The sequence below is a fragment of the Magallana gigas genome, chromosome 10 (genome assembly GCF_963853765.1).
Source record: "Magallana gigas chromosome 10, xbMagGiga1.1, whole genome shotgun sequence".
Classification (NCBI taxonomy): Eukaryota; Metazoa; Mollusca; class Bivalvia; order Ostreida; family Ostreidae; genus Magallana; species Magallana gigas.
Genome location: NC_088862.1, coordinates 25,754,874 through 25,767,806, shown reverse-complemented (window position 1 = coordinate 25,767,806; position 12,933 = coordinate 25,754,874). Strand labels below are relative to the sequence as shown.

The 12,933-nt window shown below is 32.6% G+C and overlaps 2 protein-coding genes across 2 annotated transcripts; one reads left to right on the top strand and one right to left on the bottom strand.

Annotated features, from left to right (window-relative positions):
• Nucleotides 1-265: 265 nt before the first annotated feature.
• LOC117687068 (uncharacterized) lies at nucleotides 266-10,171 on the bottom strand. The gene is made up of 5 exons (XM_034463211.2): nucleotides 9,857-10,171; nucleotides 3,087-4,795; nucleotides 2,388-2,585; nucleotides 2,075-2,236; nucleotides 266-1,546 (listed from the first exon to the last, which is right to left on the bottom strand). Exons 2-5 carry the CDS (start codon nucleotides 4,554-4,556, stop codon nucleotides 986-988), a joined length of 2,391 nt encoding a protein of 796 aa, XP_034319102.2. The 5' UTR covers nucleotides 4,557-4,795; nucleotides 9,857-10,171; the 3' UTR covers nucleotides 266-985.
• LOC117685953 (uncharacterized) lies at nucleotides 4,795-9,612 on the top strand. The gene is made up of 4 exons (XM_034460580.2): nucleotides 4,795-6,316; nucleotides 7,631-7,818; nucleotides 8,653-8,772; nucleotides 9,301-9,612. Exons 1-4 carry the CDS (start codon nucleotides 6,038-6,040, stop codon nucleotides 9,434-9,436), a joined length of 723 nt encoding a protein of 240 aa, XP_034316471.2. The 5' UTR covers nucleotides 4,795-6,037; the 3' UTR covers nucleotides 9,437-9,612.
• Nucleotides 10,172-12,933: the final 2,762 nt, after the last annotated feature.

Below are 12,933 nucleotides of genomic sequence, written 5' to 3'. Positions count from 1 at the left end.
TTTTTTGACATAAATAAATAATCATATCCATTAATTTCTGTACTTTCTTTACTTTGATGACCAAATTAAAAAAAAAAAGCTCAACCAATATTATGAATATACGCCCCTGATTCAACAGCTTAATGATCAATTTTAAATACCGTACAACAAGACTCTTTCAACAGTTTTATTTATACACTTTTTGTTGTCTATGATGTTTGAAAATCATTGCCAGTATAATTTTGATTAATGTTGTTTCCCTGATCAATAAATAAAAGAAAAGAAATTTCATAAGTGCTACTTTTATTAATTTTTATACTCCATATATCTAATAAATAACATACATGTAATAGAATACATCACGGTACGTGTATCAATTCTCTTACAGCCAGTATGAATTCAAACAAGAAACAGAGAAAAAAACCAAAACAGAAGACAATCATTTTAAATAAAATGCAGCAAGTATTTGAAAAGTATACTATTGCGTGAATAAAAAGTAAATAATAATCACTTCATTTGTAAATGGTTGTGGTACATAAACTATTCTTAAGTTCTATGATTAGCAAGTATATGTACACTATCAGAAAAATGAAATCAATTAGAGATGGCCGAGTCCTACCCATGTAGAGGGCATCTCAACAACAAGATACGGCGTATGAACCATCACCTAAATTGAATTGCATTTTTCATTTTCACTACGTAAATGTTCATTCAATAACTGTAAAGTCACAGTTGGTTTACCTTTCAAACCCTTTACTTATGAATATTAATATGAGTAAAATATTATATTTTCTGTTGTCTTATGTAGTTTCACACTTCACTTTAATTGTTTTTCAAAATTGCATTTCCTAAGTGATGTTATATAAACATGAATATTTTCCATCTAGACACTTGTGACATTAAGTAAACTTTATATTTTATAAACATCATTTGTCTGAATACATACATGTACCTACCTACCTACATACTACATTGCTGCATGTAAAATTATACATTAAGGCTTCATTTACAGATTTTTGATATCGGCATCATTTAACACAGATACGAAGTTGTCTTTTTGTACATACACTAGTGGATCACTAATCAAGTTAATGTGAACAAGTCTCTGGAAGAGACCGGTATTTTGAAATTTGCACAGTCCATCTTTCCTTTCTCCCAATGGGAAAACATCTACAACAGCCCATGTCTGCAATGTACAATTCACATTATGCTCGAGAAACATCCTCACTTCCCCGAACTGGAGGTGGCCACTTAACACTTTCACAATAGAGGAGTTTTTTCTTGAGTTGTGATGTTTTGTACAAATCTTTCGATCTTCTGAGCTGTATGAGTATTTCTCGCTGGCATATTCATTGAAGAAGAAGATGTTGATTTTCATTGAAGTCTCGTAGAACTTTCGCATATGTGCAGACATAGCCTCTGTAAGGATGACATCCTTGTCCTGGGATTGGCTGATCTGAAAAGTGGTGACTTCAGGGGTATGTTGGACTCTGTTCATCACTTCATCGGCACCATGCGGAGGCTTGTATTTCTGACTCATCACCATGTACATACACCAGTCATACACCTAAAATGCATATTGTAATGTGTCAATGAAAAAAATCACATTTTCGCAGCAAGTAATGTATAATGGAATCACCATGATCATTCTGAATATTAGTAGATAAAAAGCTTACGAGATACAATTTACCTCTGAAATATATAGAAAAGCTAATTTGTTGAAGAGGATGCAACTCTCTGGAATTTGCATGATTAGAATAATCCAACTCAACATTGTCAATGAACTCTATTAACTCCTGTTATATTTCAAATAAATAAATCCTCTTTAATTAAACAGAGAGTTCTAATAAAAAAATAAAGAATGCGAAAAATGTTCAAATTTTAAAGCTAAAATATTGTTTTTCCTTTTAACTACTATATTATAATTTTTTGTAGAAAAATTTACATTTAGATTTTATGAAGAATCAGACAGATAATTTGTTGACTATCCAGCCTCCTTAATACTGCAATCAAACTGCTCTCTCAATAATGAACACTCATCCTGCCTCCATAAAACTTGGAGGATCAAAAGTCTGATCATAACACAAGTACTCACAACATATGTCTCCATCACAGTTGCTTCTTCAGCTCCTTTCTTTAAACACTGTCTACTAATCCATCCATTGGCCCTTTCATAAGGAAAGAGCCATCTCCCATACAGAGGACCAAAGGTGGGGAAGCCATCCACGACATGATGCAGCAAATGAGTGACCAGATTCTGTTCAAAACAAGAGATTTTAACATTCAGATCAGATGTATATTATTTTTTTTTTCCTAGTTAAAAAAAATTAAAACAAGTACTGAAAAAAACAACGTAATTATTGAATATTCACAGGAAAATAATCTTTAGTAAACCTTTAAAATATTACCTGCATGGAAAGGGGGAAATCTCGTTCAAATAGACTCAAAGCTGAGTGTGCATCTTCCTGCAACTCGGGAATATCTTCTTCTTTCAACTGCGGTGAAACCATTCTCTTGATAATATTCAAGACCAATAGCAGGGTTTCCTCTTGTTGCTTGGGTAAAAATCCGTTGATACACCAAGCAAGAGCACCACTTGTTACAAACTACAATACAAAATACCTACATCATTACACAAACTACAAAATTTCATAGAGGTACACTTACGTAACACCTTGAAGTTGACATACACTCTTTTAAGTTTTTATCCATGTAAGAGTTATTAAATGTTTTCTTTCACAATTTTTATGTGTTACAGCATAGCACTATATGTATACTTTTAACTATAAATACCTATATTATATACAAGTCAAGAATTTGAAATCAATGGTGCTTTTTTTTTTTTATCTCAACAAGATATTAAATGTATTTTATGGTTACTTATATATTGTACAATTTGAAAATCCTAAAACAAACGGTATTTCATATTAATGTAGTCAGACATTTGAAATACTAGTATCCTACATTACACAGTTGAATCAATGATCATGAATAACAATCCACAAAACCTGAATTTAAAAAAAAAAAAAACTATATCTAAATTTAGAATCTGTTATTACAAATACATAATGGTTATTCAATTGAAACTATGTTTAAAAAAAACTTGCCTGAAGTTTTGCATTCATCGTCCGTAGTGTCCACGGCTTTGAGAAATGTGGTCCCGGTGAAATATTGTGAGCTATGCTGTAGGTGATTGAAGCTGCTCTGGCATCCGCTGTCTTTATTTGTTCCTTTGATAGGGACCAAGGTGTAGGGTGCAATACGATACTTTCTTCTGGATTCACATTTTCTTCATTCAGTCTTCTTTTTTTGTTTCGTTTTGTTCCCTGGGGTGGCAAGGCTTCAGTAACTGCTGAATTTTGCTGAACCCAAATTTCAGGAAATCGGTTGAATGACTTTTCACAACTTCTTACATTGACTCCATCATGCTTGCCAATCAGCATGTCCATCACGTGTGAAATGAAATCTGCAATAGTATGCATTCCGTCCGGCTGCATTTGATGTAATCTGTTGTGGTAGGGGAGTTTCATGAGTGCATATGTGCCCTTCAGTCCAGTCTCCTTCTGGTGTTTTTGCTTCTGAGTTTTGTTTGGCAATCTGTCATACTTGAGTCTCATTTGTTTTTCCTGCTCATTCGATATTGTCGTTGGATTTTTGGTTTCTCGGTCCTGCAATGCAAAGCCAGTCCCTTCCCTCATCTTGTCACCAATTGGCAGGAAATGTCTGTTGGATACATGTATGGTCTTCTTTAGAGAATGGCAGTAATGTCCAACTTCATTACAATATGGGCATGATCGAAGAGCTGAGTGTCCAGAGAGATGAAGAAGTTTTGAGTAGGCGGGAATGTCACAAAGAAACTGCAACAAGGCTACTTTAACTGTTGTTGGTGCCCCAATGTAAGCATTCTGTAGTGGAAACTCTGTCAGATCTAGGAGCTCTTCAATAAGGATTTCTAGGTAGGGTTCTAATGTCTTTGGTTCACATCCCTTTGGACCACTAGGAATGATACCCATCAAAAGCATAGGTCCCATAACTTGGCGGATAGTTCTTGGCAGGTTGATCCAGGTAAGAATTAGTGGCCACATGGATTTTTGGCTGGAAGTGTGCTTGTTCGGATTAACTCCATCCGTAAATAAGGAGAGTGGAACACATAATGGCTCCTCTGTAGCTTCGAATACACCACCAGTTTGAAACCATGAATTGTATAGTGATCCATCTATAAAGTCAGTCAATATTCCCCTCACACTGATTTTTTCTGCATACAGAAGCTTACAAAGGTTGAATGTTCCAAACCATCTTGCTAATCTAGGTCCAAGGGGCATATATGTAAATGATTTTCTCACTTTGCCATTGAAGTATCGTGGCTCCTTGCACTTGGGACAAGACTGTAATCCAGCAAACTCTGTATTGTCTCTATACACAACACAGTCATTAACACACACATCATATTTATATAATGGAATAAGGAGATGTTTGATCAAATCTTTCGCCTCCTTATATGATGCTGGCAAATTATTAGGTTGTGGGAGAGTCCTTTTTTCAGTCTTCAGTACATCTGTTAAAGCACTTTTCGACATCCCGTGATTGGTAGAAAACACATGTAAATGTTGTGTAACAGCTTCCAACAGAGTAGTGTTCGCTCCCGAGAAAAGAGGTGAAAGGAGATTTTCATCCCTGTATGCAGCCTCATCAAACTGATACTTTGGAAGTAAGGGCACTGTTTTGTTGCTGAAGACTTCATCTGTGTGGCGATGAAAAGTTCTCTTTGGTACCCACTTGCCATTGCATATTCCACACTTGCAGTACCACTTGGGATCTGTAAATAAGATAAAAACAAAATAAGTAAATCTAAATAAATCAAAATAAGTAATCTAAAAATTGATTTTGCTTTTTTTCCCTACTTACAGATCATAGTTAGTACATAAAACTTACTATTAGACTGAGTGTTTTCAGCAGATGAAAACATTTTAAGTAATGTCAAAAATGCAATACATAGTATTGCTCCATTACAGATCTTGCTACATGCTGACATCGAAACCTAACTAACAGCAACCTCTGAACCCTGTCTGTCCCCAAGCACTGCGATTTGAGTGGGAGTGGCTTTGTCTTAGCTGATTGGCTATTTATCATTAATGAGCGATTTCATAGGCAACAGATAGTCTACCACATAAATTCAAGTCATTTTTGTTTTTAACATCATTAGAATTGACAAAGGAATAAAAACTGTTAGACACTCAGACCCATGTATGTTACATGTATAGTTGCAGTTTTCAACAAGAACAATACATATATATATATTTGATCTTAACATTTTAGCAGTAGTTAGCCCGATATACAATGTATCTTAAAAAATGATGGATTAACAAATATTCTTGAATAAGATTAAAAAATAAAATATTTTTGCACATTGACCACAATTAAATAAACTTATAAGTTTAGCTTGTGCACATGAGTATACTAGACATACATATATTAGTTACACATGAGAAGTTAAGTTTCATTTTAATTATCAGCTTCATAAAGAGGGGTGATAGAAATCTGTTGATAAATATCTGAAAATTCATAAACACTATATATATGTATAATGTTAATTTAGAGAGTTAATTAGTTAGCTCCTTTGGCTAATTACTTGTAAATCCAACTTTTTCAATCTTTAATGCATGTACTATTGTTTGTAAGACTATATTTGTTAATATTCTCTCAACACCCAAAAATGCATGCATGCAGTTCTGAGAATGAAGAATTTTGCAGTCAATTAATTACATATTTTAACCCCTCTTCTTTCCATATGGAAGCTAGTGTAAAAGTATAATTATCTTAATTTAACTGCTATCCAATTAAAGATCAAAATTAATAGACCTGATAGATATGATTACAAGGTAGACCTATGTGACAATTTAAGTTTGCCAATTATTAAAACAACAAATAATTTGTTATAATTAGGAGTAGTTAATTGATCATGATTAATGAGCAAATTTTTAAACATGAACATGTTACATATTGGTCAGAGTGTGCAAGGACAGTCTGGAAGTAACAGTGTTTTGTATCAACTGACATCATGAATTCATATAACTACCAAACTTTGTCGTTTAACAACGCGGACTACAGCTACGGTTCAAATGGATCTATGCAGCAGAGTACATCATATTTGCCCCAAAGCGTTTCCAAGACTTGTGACTTTAACTGCATTTGTTGTGCCCGTTTTCACGTTGGAAACCCTTGCCCTTGTAATACACCGAAGACATCCATTGGGACCCAAACAGACCTGGAAGTTCCCCAGGGACTTGATTCTGAGCGTTTTTGGAAACGTGGAACCTATGAGCATAGCATTTTACAGGTAAATTTGTAACTGATATTTTTATATATTTACAAACCTTTATTGTCCTATATATCATTCCAAAAAAATGAAATGTTTTCTCTTATAATATGGATATAGTAGTTAATTCATATATTATGACAGACATATGAGGTACATTGGATTATATACATACTTGTTTATATATTTAAGTTTCTCCTCAAATGAAAATATAATATTTTCAATGAATATCATACAGTTATGAGTGTAAAATATAAATATTGAATTTACAAGTACATGAAATGTGTATTTTGTGAGAAAGTGTAAAGTACAGTACATGTGTTCTTAATATAAATTGAATAATATTATATATATAGATATTATATGTATATTATTCTTATATAAGCCATGAATTTAATTGTTAAATAAAATAAGATGATTGAAGCAGATGCAATTAAAAAATTACATGTGGGCCAAGAACCATAGATTGATAATGTTAACAAAATGTCGATTTAACTGCATGTCAAGTACATGCATGCATTTATGTAATATATTAAGATAAATGTTCATGTAAATGAGATATCTATATTCATATCAATTTGTTGGGTAAATGTACTAAAGAGTCCAGAACATTGGATTTGTTGTTTTTTATTCTATATCTTATTATAGCAATTTACATGTAGATGTTAATATTGCCCATGTGTTTCTGATAGAATGAGTTTATATATATATATATATACCTAACATTTTTTGCTTCTTTGTTAATTAACCATGGAAATGAAAGTCTAACATAAAAATATGCAAATTACATGTACATGCATGTACCTAAAACAACCATCCAATGCTATGATTATGAGGATAACTAATGAAGAATAGTTTGATAAAAACTGTTTAGGTTAAGAAGTATTTTATTCATAATGTATTATGATATTAGTTAATACAGTTGATATGGAGTTATTTAAAACAGCTGGCAAAAGTGCCTTTATAAGTCATATTTAGTTCTTTTCATTATAAGGTACAGATGTAAGTTAAACCTACAATAGTAATCGTTATGTGTTTGTTGTTATATATACATAGATTTACCTTAATAATAGTCATTAATGTCTCAAGTATATGAAGGCAAATTTATATACATTAATAGTACAATGCATGTTTCAATACACCCATTGTCCCAATCTCTAAATTTGTGTGTGTGGGGGGGGGGGTGTTTTAATCAGCTGGTACAAAATATCTTCACAAGTATATTTTAATTATGTACACATAAGCAATGTGTGTTAAAGCACTTTCTCTTAAACACAAGTATGATTTTGAGTAATTTTTTTTTAAATAATTTTATGTTTATTTCATTTGTTTTAGAAATCCGTACATGATGTTGTTCAGAAGTACCACCTCAGTGGGAAAGCAGATGCTAGTTGGGAGCAAGCAACGAGTGAGATCATGATTTCATTTACAAAGGACATGCCACAGACATCAACAAACCGGCAGAAAATTCAACAACGCATGAAGAAAGCGATTTATTGGCTTAAATTCTATGGGAAGAAAAAGTAAGTTATTCATGTGTCATTTTACTTTTTCAATGTATTAAAATCTTTAATTATGTATAAAAGTCATCATTTTTTTTAAAATCTTGAAAAATATTTAGGAATATTGTTAGACAATCACATTCTGTAAGACCTTAAGGCATTAACTTGATTTATTTTGATTTAACAATTAATCCAAAAATTTTCCCCAAGTTTTCACACATATTTATTGATCTCGCAGGTGTCTGGGGGGTCTGTATATTTACACCTAACAAATGTCTGGTTAGGACAATAGGTGTGAAACTCTCTGAGCTCCACTGGTCGCTACAATTCGCACAGAATATACAAGAAACTAACAGGGACTGACCATACAGACCAATCCAGAATTCTTTAAATAACAATGAATGACAACCACACTTTCTCCTACTGTTTGTTCACCACTTTTTTATGCTATAAAGTATTAAAGAAAAGATTTAAAATTCATGTTGTAAAATAAATGGTCAACAAAATATTAAATTTGAGCAGTGACATTTTTTTTATATGTTAAATGACAGTCTTACTTATAAGTTTACATGTTAAATAAAATATTAATGCAGTTTTTAATTGTACGTGCTGTACTTAGCCATTTGCAATTTCGACTATTTAATCAATTAGTTATCAATATGATCAATTGTCAATGATACAATTACCAATGACTCTATTGTATGCTAAAAATAATTCATGAAAAAGAGAAACGTTAGATTTGTTGTTCAATATGCACAATATGAGGACACGTAGTAACCTGATTAAACCACATTCACCACTTATATTTTTCACTTCTTATTTTTCATGTATTCAATTTTCTCAACTTTATTTCAGAACTCAAGCCATGAAGGATGGGCAGAAGTCGGTTTTTCGATTCTTGTGCAAGTCTAGGAAAGAGAAGTCTCAGACCACACCAGCTGCAACCAGCACATTGTTTAAAGATGCCCATGATATGTAAGTGATTAGAATCTGTGGTTTATTGACTGTCATGAAAACCTAGCCTCTTTTATTGCTTTTTAATATTTGTTCCTGATAATGACATTCACGATATACCAATATTTCAACACATTCTTGCATTATAACTAAATGAACCTGATATTTAAATTATCATTATAATTATTTGCGAATTGTCTTCAATTTTATTTGTCAATTGCTTATTCATATTGAAAATTGAAAAATTTGTGGCCACATGGATGCTTGAAAATACATTATGTGTTTTAACATGTTTAAATCATGTGAAGTTACATACGTCAGGTTACCAAAAAATGTAAAACAAATATCAATTCAAAAATAGATGGAACTAAGAAGTGATTATAAAAAAGAGAAAGAAATGTTTGTATGCCCCCCCCCCCCATCTCCTCTCCACATGAAAAATTATTAGTAAATATGACATGTATATTGTTTAATTCATAATTATAATTTAATAAATTACTGAATTAAAAACAGATATGATAGACTTATTAAAAATTATGCATATTTCAGAGGAGCAGACAATCGTGGAGATGACACATTAGAGGCGATGATGTCCACACCTCCCTCTGAAGATGATGACAGTTCTGACAGTGATGTCCCATTGTCTACGTACATCAGGAAAGGAAAGACAAAGAAAGGACAGTAAAGATCACAGACATTATATATGTGTGATGATATTCCAGTGACCCCATGATTGTGCGCAGAAGACTGATTCACTTCACTACAAGCCTGTATCATGTCTATTTACTAAGTTCTTGTATGGGCCTATGTGTATTTAAATGTGTAATTTGGCATGTTTACAAATGAAATGAAATAAAATCATATGGAAATTAATGTATCATTTTTGTTGAAATAAAGTCACCATTCTCTAAACTTAAATGGTAGAGATTATAAAGATGTTGACAGGTATAATTTGCCTAGGAATAAATAAACTTCTGTTTTACTCATGGTTGAGGAAATTCGAGAGTTCTAACGTTAAGAGTCTCGAATTTCCTCAGCGTTGAGTGAACACCAGTTCCACGCATACAAGTGAAATAGATCAAAATTAATGTAAAATTACACATACCTGCGAAGACTATTACAGTTCTGTTCAAGCCACAGCTTTAGGTTTTCAAGTTGTCTTCTTCTTGATTGATTCTTTGAATGTACACTCGAAACAAACGATAGGCAATCAGTACACGTGCTACATGTTGCATGGTTTACGTTTAGAAACCTTTTGAGCTCCATAGCAAGCATTCTGTACTTTTATGGCTAATTACAAATGCTCTCAGTAAATGGACACAATGTTCAAAATAATTCACGGTATCCGTTGCTGATCTGAGGCACTTGCAATAGAGTACATTTTGAAATGCCATGTATTTTCGAGGTTCAAATGAAATCGACGACAGACAATTTCGGCACCTGCTGAATAATTGGCCCGTTTTGATAAAAGTTAAAAATGTAAAAAAAAAAAAATGATTTACTATTTTGACAACTCTCTACTACTATATAACACAATATTCTATTTAAAAGTACCAATTGTTTTTGCAATACTATGTACCACGTATTTGTACCGCCTACTATTTAGTTACGCCTACGTACATGACACCCCGGTAAATTACTTGCCGTTAAAAACTTGTACAGAATTAGATTTGTATTCATCTTAATTTTCAGAAGATATATAGTTGATATATATATTGACATATGATTTTCAATAGAAATGTATCATTCTGTTCAAGAAATTTTTTATTTGAAATCTGTGTTAATTAATTATAGTATCTTTTAAAATTATCAAAATCTACCAAAACTGAAAAATAATATATTTAACTACGGGGGTGGGGATCTTTAATTAACCACTTTTTACATCTTCAAGACCAGGAAAAATATCAGTAATTATCAGTAATTCTCAGTACCGACAGCCATTCTCAGTAAATATCAGCAATTATCAGAACTCACAGCAAAAGCCTCAGTAAATATCAGTAAATATCAGAACCCACAGGAATTATCAGTAACAACAGTAAAATTATCAGTAAATATCAGCAATTCTCAGCACTGACAGTTCAATATCAGTAAATATCAGAAATTATCAGTAAAAAATGGCACTTTCAGTACTTTTCAGAGCCAGTAGTGCATCCTCATAAAATATTAAAGCCCAAATATGGGATACAGGGAATTAGCCAGCCCCTTGAATGATATTCCCATTAGAACTGTATTGTACGAAATTTCCTTCTTTCACCAGGCTAGCTTTTCTTCTTTATGGTCGTGTAAATCCAAGAAGTTTTGAGGGTCGACTGACTTTTCTCGGGGCTCCATCCTCATCAAATATGAAGACCCAAATTTGAGATAAAGAATGTAAGTTACCCCCCTTGAAAGATATTCACATTAGAAATTCAATATACGTCCTCAACACCCTATCGTTATGACTGTTATAATATTTTGAGATGATGATATAATTAATAACTAAGTGAACATTGTAAAGTATCAGTAATGAGGACATCAAAGTCATCTTATTTTCAAACGTCTATTATAAAATCTACTTACATATTTTTATACAGCGGATCGACATTATCTTGTTCACAGAATTTTTTTTTCCAAAACCTAAATAAAAAGAAACATTTATACAAAAAAAATGAAAATTTTGAGGCTGTCACACTCTTTTGATACTAATATTTTCAACACAATCTAAAAGTATGTACGTTCATCTACGTGGAAGATTAAACGACATTATTCAAATACATCTACACTGTCATTCAGAGGAAAGCTGGTCTGGTTATTTTTCAGAATAATGTATTGGTTATTATAAGAATAATTTAATATTCATTAGAGCAAGGCATTTGTATAAATGAAAGAAAATTGGTTAAATTTTAAATGTACACTATTAAAACATTTACAAAATAATACTTCATGGCTAAGAAATATTGTCTAGTACAGTACCGATCAGACCCAACCTTACACCAGAGTAAACCCCAACTAAACCCCAGGTTTACTTTAGGGGTTACTTTCGGTTTACTTGTTGAAAATTTGGATCCACTCGGGTTTACTTTGGGTTTACTTGGATATTGCGTTTGAGGTCAACAGTACGCACTGAAGTGTGAGGCAGACCCGTCTTTTATCTTACCATCCTATTGCCTGAAATTTCTCCCCCTTGTATATTCCGAATACACAGTTAGCGTCTGTTTTAAGGGGTATACTTCTAACTGGGTTTACTCTCTGCGTCCACTCTGGGTTTACTTTAGGTTTACTCTGGGTTTACTCTGGGTCCACTCTAGTAAACCCGGAGTAAACCCAGAAAGTAAACCCAGGGTTTAGTTGGGGTTTACTTTCTGTTAGGTTGGGTTTGATCGGTACTGTATCTTACTGCAGATCTCATGATTTAGTTTTTGAGAAGCCACCCTCCTTAATAGAACAAGGCGTTTTGGTAAAAAAATAATCATCAGATAAATACAACTCTACACAATTGTTATAAAACAAAATAAGCATTATTTGTCATATAAGAGACCCACGACAGCATTATATAATTTCTAAGTAATCGAGAGACCCATTGTCAAAGCGCTTACTGACAGAAATGCCAAAATTTGACTAAAATAGTTACTTTTCTTATCTGATTTATAAATGATGTTTTAAAAAATCTTTTAAATACTATTTTCCCAGCTTCCTGTATAAAAGAGCGAAACCTTCTGCGTTAAAACATAAACTTTACCCTATTTTTCCTGGTTTTTATGTATCGTTAAAAGGAAACTATCTTCTAGGATTTGAAAACAGGAAAAGACTCCTTCGACATTGGGTATTAAAGGAAGTGAACATGAAAAAATTATCAAGGGCTCAAATTTGTCTGTTTGATGTGTATAATGATATCTGAAAACCGTTTAGACAGAGCTTTCCTCAGTAAAAAGATATACCACTTAGAATAACTAATTTTTGCAATCCATGAGCGCCGCCATATTGTTAAAATTATTACCTCCCTGCTGGGTTATCTCTAAGCATCTAAGAGAGGGCAGCACTGATGCTGCCGTCAGTGAGACACATTGCATTTTTACACACGTTTAGTAACAGAGATAAAATACCATCATCAAAATGTGAATGGAAACTTGAAAGGAATGTAAAGAGTTGTCTTTTAAACAGTGTTTATGGAGGTAGATTTTAAATCTCAGAATGATGCATTCC

Excerpts from the sequence above, each read along its gene's own strand:
- LOC117687068 (XM_034463211.2), bottom strand. The coding sequence starts at position 4,556 with ATGTCGAAAAGTGCTTTAACAGATGTACTGAAGACTGAAAAAAGGACT. Across the intron at positions 2,586-3,086 it reads CGATGAATGCAAAACTTCAG|TTTGTAACAAGTGGTGCTCT; the intron begins GCAAGTTTTTTT and ends TTTGTATTGTAG. Across the intron at positions 2,237-2,387 it reads ATTTCCCCCTTTCCATGCAG|AATCTGGTCACTCATTTGCT; the intron begins GTAATATTTTAA and ends TGTTTTGAACAG.
- LOC117685953 (XM_034460580.2), top strand. The coding sequence starts at position 6,038 with ATGAATTCATATAACTACCAAACTTTGTCGTTTAACAACGCGGACTAC. Across the intron at positions 6,317-7,630 it reads ATGAGCATAGCATTTTACAG|AAATCCGTACATGATGTTGT; the intron begins GTAAATTTGTAA and ends CATTTGTTTTAG. Across the intron at positions 8,773-9,300 it reads TTTAAAGATGCCCATGATAT|AGGAGCAGACAATCGTGGAG; the intron begins GTAAGTGATTAG and ends TGCATATTTCAG.